General features: G+C 49.2%; 1 protein-coding gene across 1 annotated transcript in view; it reads right to left on the bottom strand.

Annotated features, from left to right (window-relative positions):
• The window catches only part of LOC146058344 (dynein heavy chain domain-containing protein 1-like), a 143,094-nt gene that overhangs the window by 12,408 nt on the left and 107,146 nt on the right, over positions 1 to 23,540 (bottom strand). Inside the window, exons 31-39 of the mRNA XM_083170622.1 lie at positions 22,737 to 22,931; positions 22,482 to 22,660; positions 19,635 to 20,534; positions 19,424 to 19,559; positions 17,897 to 17,968; positions 11,752 to 11,956; positions 7,023 to 7,114; positions 6,241 to 6,393; positions 5,131 to 6,080 (exon numbers count right to left, since the gene is read on the bottom strand). Of these exons, the coding sequence (XP_083026748.1) occupies positions 5,131 to 6,080; positions 6,241 to 6,393; positions 7,023 to 7,114; positions 11,752 to 11,956; positions 17,897 to 17,968; positions 19,424 to 19,559; positions 19,635 to 20,534; positions 22,482 to 22,660; positions 22,737 to 22,931 (2,882 nt within the window). The remainder of the gene's footprint in view (positions 1 to 5,130; positions 6,081 to 6,240; positions 6,394 to 7,022; positions 7,115 to 11,751; positions 11,957 to 17,896; positions 17,969 to 19,423; positions 19,560 to 19,634; positions 20,535 to 22,481; positions 22,661 to 22,736; positions 22,932 to 23,540) is intronic.

Below are 23,540 nucleotides of genomic sequence, written 5' to 3'. Positions count from 1 at the left end.
CTGTTCTATGATTGGCACCTGCGTGTGTAACTGACGCTAATCTGTGCAATGTCCAGCACCTGCGCGTGTAACTGGCGCTAATCTGTGCTATGTCCAGCACCTGCGCGTGTAACTGACGCTAATCTGTGCTATGTCCAGCACCTGCGCGTGTAACTGATGCTAATCTGTGCAATGTCCAGCACCTGCGCGTGTAACTGGCGCTAATCTGTGCAATGTCCAGCACCTGCGCGTGTAACTGACGCTAATCTGTGCAATGTCCAGCACCTGCGCGTGTAACTGACGCTATTCTGTGCAATGTCCAGCACCTGCGCGTGTAACTGACGCTATTCTGTGCAATGTTCAGCACCTGCGCGTGTAACTGACGCTATTCTGTGCAATGTTCAGCACCTGCGCGTGTAACTGACGCTAATCTGTGCAATGTCCAGCACCTGCGCGTGTAACTGACGCTAATCTGTGCAATGTCCAGCACCTGCGCGTGTAATTGACGCTAATCTGTGCAATGTCCAGCACCTGCGCGTGTAACTGACGCTAATCTGTGCAATGTCCAGCACCTGCGCGTGTAACTGACGCTAATCTGTGCAATGTCCAGCACCTGCGCGTGTAACTGACGCTAATCTGTGCAATGTCCAGCACCTGCGCGTGTAATTTACGCTAATCTGTGCAATGTCCAGCACCTGCGCGTGTAACTGACGCTAATCTGTGCAATGTCCAGCACCTGCGCGTGTAACTGACGCTAATCTGTGCAATGTCCAGCACCTGCGCGTGTAACTGGCGCTAATCTGTGCAATGTCCAGCACCTGCGCGTGTAACTGGCGCTAATCTGTGCTATGTCCAGCACCTGCGCGTGTAACTGATGCTATTCTGTTCTATGATTGGCACCTGCGCGTGTAACTGACGCTAATCTGTGCAATGTCCAGCACCTGCGCGTGTAATTGACGCTAAACTGTGCAATGTCCAGCACCTGCGTGTGTAATTGACGCTAATCTGTGCAATGTCCAGCACCTGCGCGTGTAACTGGCGCTAATCTGTGCAATGTCCAGCACCTGCGCGTGTAACTGGCGCTAATCTGTGCAATGTCCAGCACCTGCGCGTGTAACTGACGCTAATCTGTGCTATGTCCAGCACCTGCGCGTGTAACTGATGCTAATCTGTGCTATGTCCAGCACCTGCGCGTGTAACTGATGCTAATCTGTGCAATGTCCAGCACCTGCGCGTGTAACTGACGCTATTCTGTGCAATGTTCAGCACCTGCGCGTGTAATTGACGCTATTCTGTGCAATGTTCAGCACCTGCGCGTGTAACTGACGCTAATCTGTGCAATGTCCAGCACCTGCGCGTGTAACTGACGCTAATCTGTGCAATGTCCAGCACCTGCCCGTGTAATTTACGCTAATCTGTGCAATGTCCAGCACCTGCGCGTGTAACTGACGCTAATCTGTGCAATGTCCAGCACCTGCGCGTGTAACTGACGCTAATCTGTGCAATGTCCAGCACCTGCGCGTGTAACTGGCGCTAATCTGTGCAATGTCCAGCACCTGCGCGTGTAACTGGCGCTAATCTGTGCAATGTCCAGCACCTGCGCGTGTAACTGACGCTAATCTGTGCTATGTCCAGCACCTGCGCGTGTAACTGATGCTAATCTGTGCTATGTCCAGCACCTGCGCGTGTAACTGATGCTAATCTGTGCAATGTCCAGCACCTGCGCGTGTAACTGACGCTAATCTGTGCTATGTCCAGCACCTGCGCGTGTAACTGACGCTAATCTGTGCAATGTCCAGCACCTGCGCGTGTAACTGGCGCTAATCTGTGCTATGTCCAGCACCTGCGCGTGTAACTGATGCTAATCTGTGCAATGTCCAGCACCTGCGCGTGTAACTGGCGCTAATCTGTGCAATGTCCAGCACCTGCGCGTGTAACTGACGCTAATCTGTGCAATGTCCAGCACCTGCGCGTGTAACTGATGCTAATCTGTGCAATGTCCAGCACCTGCGCGTGTAACTGACGCTAATCTGTGCAATGTCCAGCACCTGCGCGTGTAACTGACGCTAATCTGTGCAATGTCCAGCACCTGCGCGTGTAACTGACGCTAATCTGTGCAATGTCCAGCACCTGCGCGTGTAATTTACGCTAATCTGTGCAATGTCCAGCACCTGCGCGTGTAACTGACGCTAATCTGTGCAATGTCCAGCACCTGCGCGTGTAACTGACGCTAATCTGTGCAATGTCCAGCACCTGCGCGTGTAACTGGCGCTAATCTGTGCAATGTCCAGCACCTGCGCGTGTAACTGGCGCTAATCTGTGCTATGTCCAGCACCTGCGCGTGTAACTGATGCTATTCTGTTCTATGATTGGCACCTGCGTGTGTAACTGACGCTAATCTGTGCAATGTCCAGCACCTGCGCGTGTAACTGGCGCTAATCTGTGCTATGTCCAGCACCTGCGCGTGTAACTGACGCTAATCTGTGCTATGTCCAGCACCTGCGCGTGTAACTGATGCTAATCTGTGCAATGTCCAGCACCTGCGCGTGTAACTGGCGCTAATCTGTGCAATGTCCAGCACCTGCGCGTGTAACTGACGCTAATCTGTGCAATGTCCAGCACCTGCGCGTGTAACTGACGCTATTCTGTGCAATGTCCAGCACCTGCGCGTGTAACTGACGCTATTCTGTGCAATGTTCAGCACCTGCGCGTGTAACTGACGCTATTCTGTGCAATGTTCAGCACCTGCGCGTGTAACTGACGCTAATCTGTGCAATGTCCAGCACCTGCGCGTGTAACTGACGCTAATCTGTGCAATGTCCAGCACCTGCGCGTGTAATTGACGCTAATCTGTGCAATGTCCAGCACCTGCGCGTGTAACTGACGCTAATCTGTGCAATGTCCAGCACCTGCGCGTGTAACTGACGCTAATCTGTGCAATGTCCAGCACCTGCGCGTGTAACTGACGCTAATCTGTGCAATGTCCAGCACCTGCGCGTGTAATTTACGCTAATCTGTGCAATGTCCAGCACCTGCGCGTGTAACTGACGCTAATCTGTGCAATGTCCAGCACCTGCGCGTGTAACTGACGCTAATCTGTGCAATGTCCAGCACCTGCGCGTGTAACTGGCGCTAATCTGTGCAATGTCCAGCACCTGCGCGTGTAACTGGCGCTAATCTGTGCTATGTCCAGCACCTGCGCGTGTAACTGATGCTATTCTGTTCTATGATTGGCACCTGCGCGTGTAACTGACGCTAATCTGTGCAATGTCCAGCACCTGCGCGTGTAATTGACGCTAAACTGTGCAATGTCCAGCACCTGCGTGTGTAATTGACGCTAATCTGTGCAATGTCCAGCACCTGCGCGTGTAACTGGCGCTAATCTGTGCAATGTCCAGCACCTGCGCGTGTAACTGGCGCTAATCTGTGCAATGTCCAGCACCTGCGCGTGTAACTGACGCTAATCTGTGCTATGTCCAGCACCTGCGCGTGTAACTGATGCTAATCTGTGCTATGTCCAGCACCTGCGCGTGTAACTGATGCTAATCTGTGCAATGTCCAGCACCTGCGCGTGTAACTGACGCTATTCTGTGCAATGTTCAGCACCTGCGCGTGTAATTGACGCTATTCTGTGCAATGTTCAGCACCTGCGCGTGTAACTGACGCTAATCTGTGCAATGTCCAGCACCTGCGCGTGTAACTGACGCTAATCTGTGCAATGTCCAGCACCTGCCCGTGTAATTTACGCTAATCTGTGCAATGTCCAGCACCTGCGCGTGTAACTGACGCTAATCTGTGCAATGTCCAGCACCTGCGCGTGTAACTGACGCTAATCTGTGCAATGTCCAGCACCTGCGCGTGTAACTGGCGCTAATCTGTGCAATGTCCAGCACCTGCGCGTGTAACTGGCGCTAATCTGTGCAATGTCCAGCACCTGCGCGTGTAACTGACGCTAATCTGTGCTATGTCCAGCACCTGCGCGTGTAACTGATGCTAATCTGTGCTATGTCCAGCACCTGCGCGTGTAACTGATGCTAATCTGTGCAATGTCCAGCACCTGCGCGTGTAACTGACGCTAATCTGTGCTATGTCCAGCACCTGCGCGTGTAACTGACGCTAATCTGTGCAATGTCCAGCACCTGCGCGTGTAACTGGCGCTAATCTGTGCTATGTCCAGCACCTGCGCGTGTAACTGATGCTAATCTGTGCAATGTCCAGCACCTGCGCGTGTAACTGGCGCTAATCTGTGCAATGTCCAGCACCTGCGCGTGTAACTGACGCTAATCTGTGCAATGTCCAGCACCTGCGCGTGTAACTGATGCTAATCTGTGCAATGTCCAGCACCTGCGCGTGTAACTGACGCTAATCTGTGCAATGTCCAGCACCTGCGCGTGTAACTGACGCTAATCTGTGCAATGTCCAGCACCTGCGCGTGTAACTGATGCTATTCTGTTCTATGATTGGCACCTGCATGTGGAGCTGCTATTCCGCGCCATTACCAGTACCTGCATGTGGAGCTGCTGTTCCGCGCCATTACCGGTACCTGCATGTGGAGCTGCTGTTCCGCGCCACTACCGGTACCTGCATGTGGAGCTGCTATTCCGCGCCATTACCGGTACCTGCATGTGGAGCTGCTGTTCCGCGCCATTACCGGTACCTGCATGTGGAGCTGCTATTCTGCGCCATTACCGGTACCTGCATGTGGAGCTGCTATTCTGCGCCATTACCGGTACCTGCATGTGGAGCTGCTATTCTGCGCCATTACCGGTACCTGCATGTGGAGCTGCTGTTCCGCGCCATTACCGGTACCTGCATGTGGAGCTGCTGTTCCGCGCCACTACCGGTACCTGCATGTGGAGCTGCTATTCCGCGCCATTACCGGTACCTGCATGTGGAGCTGCTGTTCCGCGCCATTACCGGTACCTGCATGTGGAGCTGCTGTTCCGCGCCATTACCGGTACCTGCATGTGGAGCTGCTGTTCCGCGCCATTACCGGCACCTGCATGTGGAGCTGCTATTCTGCGCCATTACCGGTACCTGTATGTGGAGCTGCTGTTCCGCGCCATTACCGGTACCTGCATGTGGAGCTGCTATTCCGCGCCACTACCGGTACCTGCATGTGGAGCTGCTGTTCCGCGCCATTACCGGTACCTGTATGTGTAGCGAGTACATCTCCAGCCCCTTACGATCCTTCAGTCCTCTCTCCTGCAGCAGGCTGTGGAAGAGTCTGGTTGGATGACGGAACGCGCTCAGGTTGTAGGTGATATTACAGGGAGATGATTCAGAAATGTAAATGGACAGAAGCTTCGCACGGACTTGAAGTCCTTGGACCCAGGCCAATGGGGAAACGGCGAACGGCGATGAGTAGACGTTCCAAGACTCTGGCACATGTCCCTCAGATAGTGTCTTCCTTGTCTGCTGGCACCTCACACAATGACAAGGAGATCCTACAGCTTGCAACTCCTGGATGGTCTGAGTGACCAGACCACACAACTGGTGCCACTCTTCTAGGAGGAAGCCTAGCAAGGGGCGATGCTTCTCTACTGCCAGTAATTCCTGGGAGGGTTCATCAATTAGATCTTCTGCGTCTGTGGATCTCTTTGGCATTTTGGTGGTCTCATTTTCTGTCGGTGTCTCCATAGTTGTGTCCTCCTGCCCAGGTACATTCTGACCTCTCTCCTCTGCTCTGGGAACATCACGGCTTTCTGGTTGTGTATCATTGTGATCAGCCTTCAGGCCATGTTTGGTGTCTAGGTCCATCTTCTGCACCACATCTCTCAGTTCAATCAGGAGGACTAAACAATGGCTCCATATGTTGTCACACATTCTTCTCAACTCTGGACTACAAGTAGGACCTCTCTTCCAGACATCTGCTCCTTCTGGGGTAGCAGACTCCTCTCCTTGACTAGAGGTTCTCAGCTTCTCATCTCTATTGGTTTCTGAGGTCCAAACATCCTGGGTAATGATGAGGTTGGAGAGAATTGTGCGACCAGAGGCCCTGATAGTGGTATATTGTAGACCTTCACTCAAACCCAGAGCTGCTGGATCTCGTGTAGAGGATATTTTCTGCAGGGCCCACAGAACACGGTCACCCCAGGAACCTGAAACCCCAAGAGACGACATGTCACCGGTCAATGCTCCATTCTCTATTGTTTATTCCTTCCTCAAGCCCTCTGGCTCCATTTGGGGCTAGTTCTGCCCATGTTAGATGCCCTGACAATACATAGCTTATCAGCAAGTGTGGTCCAGGCTGTAATGTACCTGTTGGATTGCGCTCTGCCGCAGCGGATACCAGATGTGCGAGACCACGGCTACTACGATGCTGTGGGAAATTCATTAGACATTGTTGCGCCACTGCTAGAACACTGTTGGCGTCGTCCTCTTCCAGAATGTGACCTCCATATATAACGGCACCTGCAAATAAATATTATGTATTGTGTCACACTGATACAGCTCTCTATTATTACTGACTGCGTAGCTCAGCATTATGGGTCACTATTATAACTGACTGCGTCGCACATAGATACAGGTCAGTATTATAACTGCATCCGACAGATACAGGTCACTATTTTTACCGGCTGCATCAGACAGAGATATGGGTCACTTATTACCGGCTGCATCTGACAGAGATATGGGTCACTATTATTACTGACTGCGTAGCTCAGCATTACGGGTCACTTATTACTGACTGCGTTGCACAGAGATACGGGTCAGTATTATAACTGACTGAGTCACTCAGCATTATAGTCACTATTATTACTGAGTGTTGCACAGAGATATGTGTCACTTATTACTGACTCCGTCGCACAGAGATATGGGTCACTATTTCTGACTGCGTCGTTCAGCATTATGGGTCACTATTATTACTGACTGCGTCGCACAGATACAGGTCAGTTATTACTGACTGCGTCGCACAGATACAGGTCACTGTTATTACTGACTGCGTCGCACAGAGATACAGGTTATTACTGACTGATACAGGTCACGATAAAGATCTGGATGAGTAACAATGAACGATCCAGCGTGTGATACTCTGCAGTTACCTGTAAGAAAGCTGAGGGCTTCCTCCCAGTCCTGACACACTGACATCACTCGCTCCAGTGCACTCAGACTCCGCACCAGATCTTCCTGACTCCTGTTATAGAGAAAGCAGCATTACTCCTGTCAGTGTCCCCTACATCCAGTAACATTACTCCATTCCTGTCAGTGTCCCCTACATACAGTAACATTACTCCATTACTGTCAGTGTCCCTTATATCCAGTAACATTACTCCATTCCTGTCAGTGTCCCCTACATACAGTAACATTACTCCATTACTGTCAGTGTCCCTTATATCCAGTAACAATACTCCATTCCTGTCAGTGTCCCCTATATCCAGTAACATTACTCCATTCCTGTCAGTGTCCCCTATATCCAGTAACATTACTCATGTCAGTGTCCCCTACATCCAGTAACATTACTCCATTCCTGTCAGTGTCCCCTATATCCAGTAACATTACTCATGTCAGTGTCCCCTACATCCAGTAACATTACTCCATTCCTGTCAGTGTCCCCTATATCCAGTAACATTACTCCATTCCTGTCAGTGTCCCCTATATCCAGTAACATTACTCCATTCCTGTCAGTGACCCCTATATCCAGTAACATTACTCCATTCCTGTCAGTATCCCCTACATCCAGTAACATTACTCATGTCAGTGTCCCCTATATCCAGTAACATTACTCCATTCCTGTCAGTGTCCCCTATATCCAGTAACATTACTCTATTCCTGTCAGTGTCCCCTATATCCAGTAACATTACTCCATTCCTGTCAGTGTCCCCTACATCCAGTAACATTACTCCATTCCTGTCAGTGTCCCCTATATCCAGTAACATTACTCCTGTCAGTGTCCCCTACATCCAGTAACATTACTCCATTCCTGTCAGTGTCCCCTATATCCAGTAACATTACTCCATTCCTGTCAGTGTCCCCTATATCCAGTAACATTACTCCATTCCTGTCAGTGACCCCTATATCCAGTAACATTACTCCATTCCTGTCAGTATCCCCTACATCCAGTAACATTACTCATGTCAGTGTCCCCTATATCCAGTAACATTACTCCATTCCTGTCAGTGTCCCCTATATCCAGTAACATTACTCTATTCCTGTCAGTGTCCCCTATATCCAGTAACATTACTCCATTCCTGTCAGTGTCCCCTACATCCAGTAACATTACTCCATTCCTGTCAGTGTCCCCTATATCCAGTAACATTACTCCTGTCATTGTCCCCTACATCCAGTAACATTACTCATGTCAGTGTCCCCTACATCCAGTAACATTACTCCATTCCTGTCAGTGTCCCCTACATCCAGTAACATTACTCCATTACTGTCAGTGTCCCCTATATCCAGTAACATTACTCCATTCCTGTCAGTGTCTCCTACATCCAGTAACATTACTCCTGTCAGTGTCCCCTACATCCAGTAACATTACTCATGTCAGTGTCCCCTACATCCAGTAACATTACTCATGTCAGTGTCCCCTATATCCAGTAACATTACTCCATTCCTGTCAGTGTCTCCTACATCCAGTAACATTACTCCATTCCTGTCAGTGTCCCCTATATCCAGTAACATTACTCCATTCCTGTCAGTGTCCCCTATATCCAGTAACATTACTCCATTCCTGACAGTATCCCCTATATCCAGTAACATTACTCCATTCCTGACAGTATCCCCTACATCCAGTAACATTACTCCATTCCTGTCAGTGTCCCCTACATCCAGTAACATTACTCCATTCCTGTCAGTATCCTCCCTCCAGTTTCAGTGCATGTCCTCATGTTTTATTACTTATTTTCCTTTGAAGAAAATTTCCCTCCTGTACTATGTTAAAACCTTTGATATATTTGAAGATGTCTATCATGTCCCCCCTTTCCCTTCTCTGCTCCAAACTATACATGTTAAGATCTTTTAGTCTATCCAGGTAAGTTTTGAGATGTAGGCCATGCACCATTTTAGTTGCTCTTCTTTGTACACTCTCCAATGTATTTATATGGTCTCCAGAACTGGACACAGTACTCTAGGTGAGGTCGTACCAATGACCTATACAGTGGCATTATTACGTCTTTTTTTCTGTTACTGATTCCTCTCCCTATGCAACCAAGCATCTGACTAGTCTTCCTCATTGCTTTGCTACATTGCTTTCCTGCCTTTAAGTCACTTGAAATAGTGACTCCTAGATCTCTTTCCTCCTCAGTAGTTTCCATTATAGTACCCTTGATACTATATTGAGCCTTTGGGTTATTGAGTCCCAAGTGCATAATTTTGCATTTTTAGCATTAAACTGTAGTTGCCATGCTCTTGACCAATTCTCAAGTTTACTTAGATCATCAGTCATTTGATTTACCCCTCCTGGTGTGTCTACTCTGTTGCATATCTTTGTGTCATCTGCAAAAAGGCATACTTTCCCTTCAATACCATTTGCAATGTCACTAACAAAGATATTAAAGAGCACTGGTCCAAGTACAGATCCCTGGGGTACTCCACTGGTAACATGTCCCGCCATAGAATGCACTCCATTTACTACAACTGTCTGTTTCCTATCCTGCAACCAGGTTCTTATCCATTTAATTGTTTTATAATCCAATCCCACACTTTCAAGTTTATTTAGCAGCCTGCGATGTGGGACAGTGTCAAATGCCTTACTAAAGTCTAGATATGCCACATCTACAGCCCCACCTTCATCTAGTATTTTGGTCACGGAGTCAAAAAAGTCAATTAGACTTGTTTGGCATGATCTACCTGCAGTAAAACCATGCTGTTTTGGATCATGTAAGTTGTTTAATTTAAGATGTTCCACTATTCTTTCTTTTAATAGTGTTTCCATTAATTTCCCTACTTCTGGTCTGTAGTTACTGGCTTCTTCTTTGCTTCCGCTTTTGTGCAGTGGAACTACATTTGCTTTTCTCCAGTCCTCTGGAACTGCACCTGTGTCTAGTGACTGGTTGGATAAATCTTTAATGGCACTACCAACACATCTTTTAGTTCTTTTAGTATCCTTGGATGCACTCCGTCTGGCCCCATTGATTTATCCACTTTCAGTCTTTAGAGTTCTGTTAGGACTTTCTCCCTAGTAAATGTATTTCCATCTACCTTATTTTTATGAATGTCCTTGCAACTTAACTGTGGTCCCTTCCCTTCTCCTTCTATAGTGAATACGGAGCAAAAGTAATTATTTAGATGATCTGCAATTGCCTTGTCTCCCTCCACCAAATTCTCAGTGTCTGTCCGCAGTCTTAAGCAGCCCATAAACGGTCCGTTTAACGGATCCGTTTGGGACTTCAATAGTACACATCGGATCGGATCGCATCCCTAGTGCATGCAGTGTGCATGCACTGCGATCCGATGTGTACCTAGTACAAAAAGTTTGTGCAGTACATACTTTTTGTACCGTACTATGTGATGCGCGGGAGCGCGCATCGCATAGTACAGAACGGAGCCGTACACAACGGACCTTGTATGGGCTCCTTTATTATTCTTCCATTTGATTTTCTCCTTTCACTTATATACTTAAAAAAAGTTTTGTTTCCTTTATCTACTGACTGACCCATTTTCTCCTCAGCTTGTGCCTTGGCACGCCTGATCACTTTCTTAGCCTCTTTGCGTCTGGCAAGATATACTTCTTTGTCATTATTATTTTGAGTCTGCTTGTATGTCCTAAAGGCCATCTTTTTTGCTTTTACACTAGTTGATACCTCTTTTGTAAACCACACTGGCTTCCTTTTCCTGGTACTTTTCTTCACCCTTTTGATACAAAGGTCCGTTGCCTTTAGTATTGCACTTTTTAATTTTCTCCACCTCTCCTGCACTCCTTTCAAGTTCCTCCAATCCGCTAATGAGTCGCTTAAACATCTCCCCATTTTTGCAAAGTCAGCCTTCCTAAAATCCAACACCTTAGTTTTTGTGTGACTGGAGTTGGACCCTGCCTTGATACTAAACCATACTGCTTGATGATCACTGGATCCCAGGTTCTCACTCACATATATGTCTGATATCCTGTCACCATTTGTGAGTATTACATCTAATATTGAGTCTTTGCGAGTAGGCTCCCTCACCAATTGCTTGAGAGAGGCTCCCTGTAGGGAATTTAGAAATTTGCCAATTGTAGTTGATCTTGCAAAAGACTCCTCCCAATTCACATCAGGTAGATTAAAGTCTCCCATGATTATGACCTCTCCCTTTAAAGCCATTTTAGTGACATCAAGCAATAGGCTCCTGTCCAAATCCTGGCCTGGTGGCCTATAGATGACCCCAGTACGAATAGTGTCCCCTAGATCTAGTGACATTCCCCCATTCCTGTCATTGTCCCCTATAATACAGTATTATTAATTCATTCCTGTCAGTGTCCCATACATCCAGTAACATTACAACATTGCTGTCAGTGTCCCCTATATCCAATAGCATTACGCCATTCCAGTCAGTGTCTTCTTACATCCAGTAACATTACTCCATTCATGTCCATGTCCCCTACATCCATTGACATTTTGCCAATCCTGTCAGTGTCCCCTAAATCCAGTGCTGTTACACCATTCCTGTCAGTATCCCCTGCATCCAGTACCATTCCGACATTCCTGTCCGTGTCCCCTATATCCAATAGCATTACGCCATTCCAGTCAGTGTCTCCTTACATCCAGTAACTTTACGCCATTCTGGTCAGTGTCTCCTATATCCAGTAATATTACGCCATTCCTGTCAGTGTCGAGTTGAGACTTACAGGCCACTCACCAGGAATACGTGTGTGTCTGTATATAGCAGCTGTACTCCTGTCTGAGGACCAGAATACTATGTAGTATCAATAACTTTAATGACAGCGGGTTCTGGAACTGGTTTCTCACTTCAGCAGCAGACTCCAGACAGCTCTGCAACAGAACATCACGGACACTGGAGCGATGCATGCAGGGTGCAGGTCTAACTGCACGTCTCACAGAAACTGCAACAGAGAAGAACACCACCTTCAGAGGTCATGCCAGAGAGGGGAAATAATGGTGAGGAGTTTTCGGACCTAGGGTGGTGAGCAGATGTGAGATCCAGGAAGTGAGAGTGAGAAGATGCGAGACACAGGGGTGGTGAGCAGATGCGGGACCTAGGGTGGTAAGCAGATGTGAGATCCAGGAAGTGAGAGTGAGAAGATGCGAGACACAGAGGTGGTGAGAAGATGTGAGATCCAGGAAGTGAGAGTGAGAAGATGCGAGACACAGAGGTGGTGAGAAGATGCGAGACACAGGGGTGGTGAGCAGATGCGGGACCTAGGGGTGGTGAGCAGATGTGAGATCCAGGAAGTGAGAGTGAGAAAATGCGAGACACAGAGGTGGTGAGAAGATGCGAGACACAGGGGTGGTGAGCAGATGTGAGATCCAGGAAGTGAATGAGAAGATGTGAGACACACAGGAGGTGAGAAGATGTGAGACACACAGGAGGTGAGAAGATGTGAGACACACAGGAGGTGAGAAGATGCGAGACACAGGGGTGGTGAGAAGATGCGGGACCTAGGGTGGTGAGCAGATGTGAGATCCAGGAAGTGAGAGTGAGAAGATGCGAGACACAGAGGTGGTGAGAAGATGCGAGACACAGAGGTGGTGAGAAGATGCGAGATCCAGGAAGTGAATGAGAAGATGTGAGACACACAGGAGGTGAGAAGATGTGAGACACACAGGAAGTGAGAAGATGTGAGACACACAGGAGGTGAGAAGATGTGAGACACACAGGAGGTGAGAAGATGTGAGACACAGAGGTGGTGAGAAGATGTGAGACACGGGTGGTGAGCAGATGTGAGACACAGAGGTGGTGAGAAGATGTGAGACGCAGAGGTGGTGAGAAGATGTGAGACGCAGAGGTGGTGAGAAGATGTGAGACACAGAGGTGGTGTGAAGATGTGAGACACAGAGGTGGTGAGAAGATGTGAGACACAGAGGTGGTGAGAAGATGTGATACACAGAGGTGGTGAGCAGATGTGAGATCCAGGAAGTGAATGAGAAGATGTGAGACACAGAGGTGGTGAGAAGATGTGAGACACAGAGGTGGTGAGAAGATGTGAGACACAGAGGTGGTGAGAAGATGTGAGACACAGAGGTGGTGAGAAGATGTGAGACACACAGGAGGTGAGAAGATGTGCGATGCAGAGGTGGTAAGAAGATGTGCGATGCAGAGGTGGTGAGAAGATGTGAGACACACAGGAGGTGAGAAGATGTGCGATGCAGAGGTGGTGTGAAGATGTGCGATGCAGAGGTGGTGAGAAGATGTGAGACGCAGAGGTGGTGAGAAGATGTGAGACACAGAGGTGGTGAGAAGATGTGAGACACACAGGAGGTGAGAAGATGTGCGATGCAGAGGTGGTAAGAAGATGTGCGATGCAGAGGTGGTGAGAAGATGTGAGACCCAGAGGTGGTAAGAAGATGTGCGATGCAGAGGTGGTGAGAAGATGTGAGACACAGAGGTGGTGAGAAGATGTGAGACACAGAGGTGGTGAGAAGATGTGAGACACAGAGGTGGTGAGAAGATGTGAGACACAGAGGTGGTGAGAAGATGTGAGACACACAGGAGGTGAGAAGATGTGAGACACACAGGAGGTGAGAAGATGTGCGATGCAGAGGTGGTAAGAAGATGTGCGATGCAGAGGTGGTGAGAAGATGTGATACACAGAGGTGGTGAGAAGATGTGATACACAGAGGTGGTGAGAAGATGTGAGACACAGAGGTGGTGAGAAGATGTGAGACACAGAGGTGGTGAGAAGATGTGAGACACACAGGAGGTGAGAAGATGTGAGACACACAGGAGGTGAGAAGATGTGCGATGCAGAGGTGGTAAGAAGATGTGCGATGCAGAGGTGGTGAGAAGATGTGATACACAGAGGTGGTGAGAAGATGTGATACACAGAGGTGGTGAGAAGATGTGCGATGCAGAGGTGGTAAGACACAGAGGAGGTGAGTAAATGCGGAACATGGGTGGTGAGAAGATTCGGGACACAGGAGGTGAAGATGAGAGATACATAGAACCCACGTTGACCATTTGACCACACGGATCACATAATGTAAACTTATCAACTGGATCCTAATCAATCATGGTGCCTCATTGCAGGGTGTGTGATTTGTAACCCGCAAGAACAATCCCCCTCCCACTGGACGCCAAATGTCACCGCAGGCCTGCGCATGGATTTGCCGCCACCCATCCAAATGATTTCTGTAGCGCTCGCTACTCTGTCACTTCCTGTTCACTTGCTCCGAGAACAGGGTGGGCAGCTGACATAATGCCAGCTGGCCGCCCCCGGAAGGCAGGAAGCCGTTGTGAAGTTATCAGACTCACTGTACGGCTGTAATTATTATATTTTATTAGGTGTAGTAATTAATGTACTTTTTTAGTCCGTCTGTACCCTCTTATTCTCCATAGATGTTTCTATCCCCCAAATCTGTGTGTATTTCCAGAACCATAGTATTAGACTGTATGTTGCCCAAATATGGTCGGACAGGAAATACCCAGGAAAGAATTCACCAAAAGGTTATGTCCAATTACCATACTATTGTTCCTGCTATCACAGGAGGGTGATAGCTGAGGGACAATCTTCAAAGGGGGTGATCAGCACATAACGCAATCAGCTGGTTATTGTTCGTTGTATTGATACTCCCTTGCATATCTCTGGTCACTAGCAGACTTACTGGAACCGAACCCAGCAGGGGGGGGGGGGGGCAGCAGCAGTAGCTGGGAGGGGGATATACCTGACTCTTGAATCCACCAATCAAGATCCACTGCAAGCCCACTTTTGGTTTGTGCACCGTGGGAATTTAGAAGCTTTTAAAATGACTTGCACACAAGCCAGGGGAGAGATTTTTTTGGACTGTCCTAGACTAAGAGGTTGTACTCTGTCTAGGTATCGTGTGGACTTATCTGCTATCACTGCTGTGTGGAGGAGTGATAGTTTTGTGCTTTGGAACTGCTGCTACAAGGACTGCCATTTTGGACTGCTACCCAATAACGTTTATATGCTACATTTGCCTCTTGTTCCTGTCTTTATCTACATGTGTGTGCTGTGATAAAAATAAACCATATTTTGGTTTCATCTGCTCGGTGTCTGAGTGATTGAAGAACTCGTATCCTCACATTTGGCGGCAGCGACAGTGGGATCATTCAGACACCAACCATCGAGCACAGAAAGCACAGAGAACAGAGATCAGACCATATGTAAGGAAACGGAAAATGCAGTAAGGTGAAGTTCAGCAAGTGAGCAGGTGTCATTCCTGTGAAAGGGAAAATGTTTCCAAGGAAAGAAAATCGATGCCTCAAGACCCCTGGAGCAGAGGAGCTCAGGGATGGAGGTTCTTCAGTGTATTGGCAGGCTGGGAAGCCGGATCTGTTATTTATTGTCAGAAAAATGCAGTATATCTGGGAGTACTGGGAAGAAGCTCAGCAGATGATCAGCGGGTGGAGAGTATCCAGCATACAGGACAAGTTGTGTTACCTGGGGGATGCATTCCTGCACTGTAAAGGTGAGGCCACCTCGTGGAATCTGCTGGGGGAGCCAGAGTTTGTAGAATTTACAGAGGAAGTGATTGCTACAGTTACCCAGATGCTACAAAGAGGATAATATTCTGAGGCTGAAGGACAAGTCCAGAATAAATTGATGCCCCAGATAGAACCAGAGGAAAGGTCTAAAAGGGGGCTACTGCAATCTGGGCAGACAACCGAGGGGTCTGCCACAGAATTAATTGTTACCGCAAGAGAAGGGTCGTTGTCAGGGGGGCCCCTAACTGCCCTTGAAGAAATGAGTATGGAGGAGCTGATAGCAGAATGTCAGCTGCGAGGTATACCCATCCAATCCTGCACGCGCAGGGAAATCCTTCAGCAGATCCTTCACGATCAGGGAGATCCTACAAAAGCATTTACTGATTATCGGGCATGGATCCTCCATTTCGGTGCACAGCTGAGTGTGTGGGAACAATTGCAGTGTCTGGAGGAGTGCTTCGTGGTGGCAGAGGAAGAGGCGATTGATCGCGGGCTCCTGGATACCCCAGCATGGCAAGATCAGTGTCGCAGGGTGGCTGATGAAAGGCACTGCCTGCAACAGCTTCTCCCACAGCCTAGGGAAGAAGCTGCTCAGTGTTCTATACTGGGGGAGGTGAAGGAAGTGGGGCCCGTTAGCCAGGCACCCCAGGAGGAGCTGCACTACAGCTTCCCTTTTACTGAGATGGAAGATGGAGAATTATTAACCTGCTGCCAGGGGATCTATGAGGACTGCGTCCAAGAAAAGATCACCGTGGGTAGAGGAGTATTCGCCAACATCCAGGCCACAAGAATACCAGTCACAGATGACGTCTTGTTTCAGGCTGCCCAGCATATTCAGCTGGGGAAGGAGGTTATCCAGGAGAAGGAGGTGTGCGCAGAAGTAGCTGCAGGTGAGCGACTGGCTTTTGAGGGGATAGTGCTAGCACGGCCTGTCCTGCAGCCACCCGCTGAATTGTTCCTGATGGAGGGTCCCTCCTCAGCCCTGGGCATTGAGACCAAATGCTGTACTGAAATTTGCCATGCAACTAGTTTGGGTTTGAGGGAGGAAGGATGTGACAGAGTGGCGGAAGTGCCAGGGCCAGAGCCCCTATATTGGCCTGCTGTTTGGCAGCTGTTCCTTGTGCAAGAGGGGGAGGTGGAAAGTGCTCCCTGCCCCATTATGCCAGAGGCAAAAGTATTAGTACACCCTATAGGTGTGCCCAGTGTAAAAGGTTACAATGTTGCAGAGAGGGGGTACCCAGCATCTGAAGAAGAGGAATTGCTAAATCCCTTGTTAGTTCAAATGTATAACTTAGATTGTGATATTTCCCTTGCTGATTCTGCAAACCAGCCGCCTTTTACAAGATGGGTTTGGTATGATGTCACTCTGTGGGACTCAGGTGGTACATCCAAACCCCAGATTCTCTGCTCTGCATCCCACTGCTCCAGGTTGTTATTGGTTCCTGAACAACTTGGTACAGGAACTTAAATAGTAGGGGAAGGAATGTGAGGTTATCAGACTCACTGTAAGGCTGTAATTATTATATTTTATTAGGTGTAGTAATTAATGTACTTTTTTAGTCCGTCTGTACCCTCTTATTCTCCATAGATGTTTCTATCCCCCAAATCTGTGTGTATTTCCAGAACCATAGTATTAGACTGTATGTTGCCCAAATATGGTCGGACAGGAAATACCCAGGAAAGAATTCACCAAAAGGTTATGTCCAATTACCATACTATTGTTCCTGCTATCACAGGAGGGTGATAGCTGAGGGACAATCTTCACAGGGGGTGATCAGCACATAACGCAATCAGCTGGTTATTGTTCATTGTATTGATACTCCCTTGCATATCTCTGGTCACTAGCAGACTTACTGGAACCGAACCCAGCAGGGGGGGGGGGGGGGCAGCAGCAGTAGCTGAGAGGGGGATATACCTGACTCTTGAATCCACCAATCAAGATCCACTGCAAGCCCACTTTTGGTTTGTGCACCGTGGGAATTTAGAAGCTTTTAAAATGACTTGCACACAAGCCAGGAGGGAGATTTTTTTTGGACTGTCCTAGACTAAGAGGTTGTACTCTGTCTAGGTATCGTGTGGACTTATCTGCTATCACTGCTGTGTGGAGGAGTGATAGTTTTGTGCTTTGGAACTGCTGCTACAAGGACTGCCATTTTGGACTGCTACCCGATAACGTTTATATGCTACATTTGCCTCTTGTTCCTGTCTTTATCTACATGTGTGTGCTGTGATAAAAATAAACCATATTTTGGTTTCATCTGCTCGGTGTCTGAGTGATTGAAGAACTCGTATCCTCACAGCCGTACCTATTCGCATTGTTCTGGCTGCACACAATGGAGCAGACCCATCAGAATGAGGGGCAGAGTGCAGTGGTTACCTGGAACTGTGCCGGATGTCTCCTCTTCCGCTATTATGAAGAGATGAAATTCTGGATTCACCAATGAGACATCTGAGACAAACACAGAGCGGATAATAGTGGCAGGATGGAAGATGCACTGCACTGCATGACATCATATCACTTATACCGACCACTGCATCTCACACGCTGCAACTCACCCTGCTCTGCACCTCCTCTCACACACTGCATCCGCACTGCATCTTACCCTGCACTACACATCATGCATTGCATCCCACACTGCACCCTCACTGCATGACATCATATTACTTATACCGACCACTGCACCTCATGTCATCCTGCACTGCATCTCACCCTGCTCTGCACCTCCTCTCACACACTGCATCTTACCCTGCACTACACATCATGCATTGCATCCCACACTGCACCCTCACTGCATGACATCATATTGCTTATACCGACCACTGCACCTCATGTCTTCCTGCACTGCATCTCACATGCTGCAACTCACCCTGCTCTGCACCTCCTCTCACACACTGCATCTGAACTGCATCTTACCCTGCACTACACATCTCATGCATTGCATCCCACACTGCACCCTCACTGCATGACATCATATTACTTATACCGACCACTGCACCTCATGTCTTCCTGCACTGCATCTCACACTGCTCTGCACCTCCTCTCACACACTGCATCCACACTGCATCTTACCCTGCACTACACATCATGCATTGCATCCCACACTGCACCCTCACTGCATGACATCATATTGCTTATACCGACCACTGCACCTCATGTCTTCCTGCACTGCATCTCACATGCTGCAACTCACCCTGCTTTGCACCTCCTCTCACACACTGCATCTTACCCTGCACTACACATCTCATGCATTGCATCCCACACTGCACCCTCACTGCATGACATCATATTACTTATACCGACCACTGCACCTCATGTCTTCCTGCACTGCATCTCACACGCTGAAACTCACCCTGCTCTGCACCTCCTCTCACACACTGCATCTGCACTGCATCTTACTCTGCACTACACATATCATGCATTGCATCCCACACTGCACCCTCACTGCATGACATCATATTACTTATACTGACCACTGCACCTCATGTCATCCTGCACTGCATCTCACCCTGCTCTGCACCTCCTCTCACACACTGCATCTTACCCTGCACTACACATATCATGCATTGCATCCCACACTGCACCCTCACTGCATGACATGGCATACTTACTGTATCCACATTAATTCCGCACTTCATCTCGTGTCACACACTACATACTCACTGCATCTCATGTTTTACACTGCATATCACACTGCACCTTATTTCACACTGCATACTCACACACATTGCATCTCAGGTCTCAGACACTGCACCTCATGTACACACTACATCCTCACTGCATGTCATCCCACACTGCACCTCATGTCATACACTGCATACTAACCCCAGACTGCATCACGTCATCTCACACACTGCACCCTCACCCCACACTGTATCTTACGTCACACTGCAGATATTCTCATACCTATTCCCGTCCTCAGGACATCAGCCATCTTGGGGTGCCAGTGCACCAGCAGCCAGTGTCCCTCTCGCTGACTTATGACTAATGTCTCCCTCACATCTGCCTCAGAGATGGACTCCTTCCAAGCAGCGACCTTCACCTGCAATGGAGACACATAGATGACCATGTACCCTTGCAGAGAGACAGAGCGAGACCCTTCTGTTTTATTCCTTACCTGCTTCCCTTTCTTCTGGGCCATCTGCAAGATGTGGTGCATGGGATAGTAAGCTGGTGGGGATTGTCCTGATGGTGGAAGGAGGAACAGGACAGGGGAATGTACACCGATAATATCCGCCTCCTCCGCCATCCTGTCTGCAGAATCTGGCCCCAGAACACATGAGGTGAAGTGATTTAGCACCAGGCCCAAGCTGTCAGGCTTCACAATGCGCCACAAGATGGCTGTCTGGAAGAGTGTGAGGTCAGAGAAGCTGGAGCCGGGCACAGGTCCAATCACAGTGGAGCGGAGGTTGAAGTATTCCTGCCACTGCCTGGCCTCTGCACTCAGGGAGGATCGGATACCCTGGAAAGCAGACAGCTTCTCCAGCTGGGCCAGTTCCTTCCAGGCCTGGGAGCTCACCCACTGAGGCCTCTGGATGCAGGAGGATGAGATATCTTGAACTGAATTAAGGGTAACTCCTAAGAACAAGAACCACTCCAAAGCTGGAGGCTGTCCGACCGCCAGCAGCAACCGTAGGATCTGTCGGTGCTCCTCGGTCAGGCTGGGGACAATATGATTTAGGATTCCACATCTCAGGACCTTCTCTATCTGAAGACCCATCTTCAGCTGAGTGTGTAGAGCTTTGCGGGCCCAGTATAAGATGGACCCTGCGGGAAAGTTATACTGTGGTGATAATCTGGACACTTCCTGCAGTCTGGAGTACAGAAGGACAGACTGCTTTGCTGCAGAGACATATGAGGCCACGTGTTCCAAGGTCTTCTGCTGCAGGGTCTCCACATTACTCAGGGATTCCTGTAAGAAGTGCAGGGTCTCCTGACATGCAGACACTCTGTCATGGAAGTCAGTCCTCTGAAGCAGGGGGCCTGTGTCTGAGGAGATGTAATCCAGTAATGTGTCCTGTTATGGAGGCAGGAGCCATGTTATCCGAGTCATCATTTCTCTGGTGCTCACATGGAACACAAAACTACATAATAATGGAATCATAATGACGCTGATAATGACCAAGGACAACAGGACTATGGTCAACTAGCTTCTAAATGTTACAGAAAGTCCCAGCCCGATCCATGTTCTCCCAATACAGACAGCCACAGCCCTCACCACATGTTCTCCCAATACAGAGAGCCACAGCCCGATCCCATGCTCTACCCATACAGAGAGCCAAAGCCCGATCCCATGTTCTCCCAATACAGAGAGCAACAGCTGATCCCATGTTCTCCCAATACAGAGAGCCACAGCCCTCACCACATGTTCTCCCAATACAGAGAGCCAAAGCCCTCACCACATGTTCTCCCAATACAGAGAGCCAAAGCCCGATCCCATGTTCTCCCAATACAGAGAGCCACAGCCCCGATCCCATGTTCTCCCAATACAGAGAGCCAAAGCCCGATCCCATGTTCTCCCAATACAGAGAGCCACAGCCCCTCATCACATGTTCTCCCAATACAGAAAGCCCCAGCCCCGATCCCATGTTCTCCCAATACAGAGAGCCACAGCCTTCACCACATGTTCTCCCAATACAGAGAGCCAAAGCCCTCACCACATGTTCTCCCCATACAGAGAGCCACAGCTCAATCCCATGTTCTCCCAATACAGAGAGCCACAGCCCTCACCACATGTTCTCCCAATACAAAGAGCCAAAGCCCGATCTCATGTTCTCCCAATACAGAGAGCCACAGCCCTCACCACATGTTCTCCCCATACAGAGAGCCACAGCTCAATCCCATGTTCTCCCAATACAGAGAGCCACAGCCCCTCATCACATGTTCTCCCAATACAGAAAGCCCCAGCCCCTCATCACATGTTCTCCCAATACAGAAAGCCCCAGCCCCGATCCCATGTTCTCCCAATACAGAGAGCCACAGCCTTCACCACATGTTCTCCCAATACAGAGAGCCAAAGCCCTCATCACATGTTCTCCCAATACAGAGAGCAAAAGCCCGATCCCATGTTCTCCCAATACAGAGAGCCACATCCCCCCATGTCCTCCCAATACAGAGAGCCACATCCCCCCATGTCCTCCCAATACAGAGAGCCACAGCCCCGATCCCATGTTCTCCCAATACAGAGAGCCACAGCCCTCATCAAATGTTCTCTCAATACAGAGAGCCACATGCCCGATCCCATGTTCTCCCAATACAGAGAGCCACAGCCCAGATCACATGTTCTCCCAATACAGAGAGACACAGTCCTCACCACATCTTCTCCCAATACAGAGAGCCACAGCCTGATCCCATGTTCTCCCAATACAGAGAGCCACAGCCCCGATCCCATGTTCTCCCCATACAGAAAGCCACAGCCCCCACCACATGTTCTCCCAATACAGAGAGCCACATCCCCCCCATGTCCTCCCAATACAGAGAGCCACAGCCCTCACCACATGTTCTCCCAATACAGAGAGCCACAGCCCGATCGCATGTTCTCCCAATACAGAGAGCCACATCCCCGATCCCATGTTCTCCCAATACAGAGTGCCACAGCCCCGATCCCATGTTCTCCCCATACAAAGAGCCACAGCCCCCCCATGTTCTCCCCATACAAAGAGCCACAGCCCTGATCCCATGTTCTCCCAATACAGAGCGCCACAGCCCCGATCCCATGTTCTCCCCATACAAAGAGCCACAGCCCGATCCCATGTTCTCCCAATACAGAGAGCCACATCCCCGATCCCATGTTCTCCCAATACAGAGCGCCACAGCCCCGATCCCATGTTCTCCCCATACAAAGAGCCACAGCCCCGATCCCATGTTCTCCCCATACAAAGAGCCACAGCCCCGATCCCATGTTCTCCCAATACAGAGCGCCACAGCCCCGATCTTCTGGATCATATTTGTCTAGGCCCCTCACCTGCGCTCTCTGTATGTCCTCCTTCAGCTGCATTGCACTCCCATACAGTCTTCTCCTCTCTTCCTGAAGTCGTGGATCTTTAAGAACCAGAATCTCCTGAACCAGCTCTTCTTCCAGCCCAGCGGGACCGAGGCTGGCGTCCATTACATTTACATTTCTGAAGACCGCAGGACCAGATTCTGAAAGAGTTGGTTAATACGAGGTTATAAGTTGGATCCAGCAGGCAACGTCCCTTCTCTGTCTATAGTAACCTACCTTCCAGAAAAGCGCTCAGTGACAGGTGAGTGCTGAGGTACAGGTGCAAGGACGTAGATGGAGGATTGTCCTGTGACAAGGCGTTATTTCCATTGGGAGGACGACACTGGCTCTGACCAACTTGGGAGTGCAGCCTGTGTACAACATCCATGCAAGATAAGTTCTTTTCCACGTTTGTAATCAGAAGCCATGTACCTAGAGACAGTAAGGACAACCGGTGTAAAAGACGTGTCCCAATTTCTTACTGTAAATAGTCCCAACAATTGAGGAATGAGCAAACTATAGATCTGATCTAAGGTAATGTCCACTTTATTAGCTGGATGAAGATCAGATGGCCAAGCAAACATTCGGAAGTGGAGATTGATGCTTGGTTTTCTGAGCCTCAGTGGCGTAGCTACGTTTTGGGTGCCCCCCGCCATTAGGGGCGCCCCCCCCCCATCGCCGCCCATGCAAACCCCCCCAATCCCCCGCAGCCTTATCTATCTCGCTGGTCCCGGTGGCTCCGTTCTTCTGCTGAGGACCACCACAAAATGGCCGCCCCCATTCAGCAGACAGTTTCAGAGAACTGTGTGCTATATGGGGGCGGCCATTTTGTGGTGGTCCTCAGCAGAAGAACGGAGCCACCGGGACCAGCGAGATAGGTAAGTCTGCGGGGGATTGGGGGGGGGGTGTAACTATAGCACTACAGCCCCCGGCGCCCCCACATGCACAGCGCCCTCCCCCCGCGGTGCTATAGTTACGCCGCTGCTGAGCCTGTTATAACATTATCTGTATAAGTGCTTGATATACACAGTTGTATAATAA

Source organism: Crinia signifera, chromosome 2 (assembly GCF_055691185.1).
Source record: "Crinia signifera chromosome 2, ASM5569118v1, whole genome shotgun sequence".
NCBI classification, from domain to species: Eukaryota; Metazoa; Chordata; class Amphibia; order Anura; family Myobatrachidae; genus Crinia; species Crinia signifera.
Note: the sequence above shows the minus strand (reverse complement) of the source record. Positions and strands in the feature narration are given on the sequence as shown.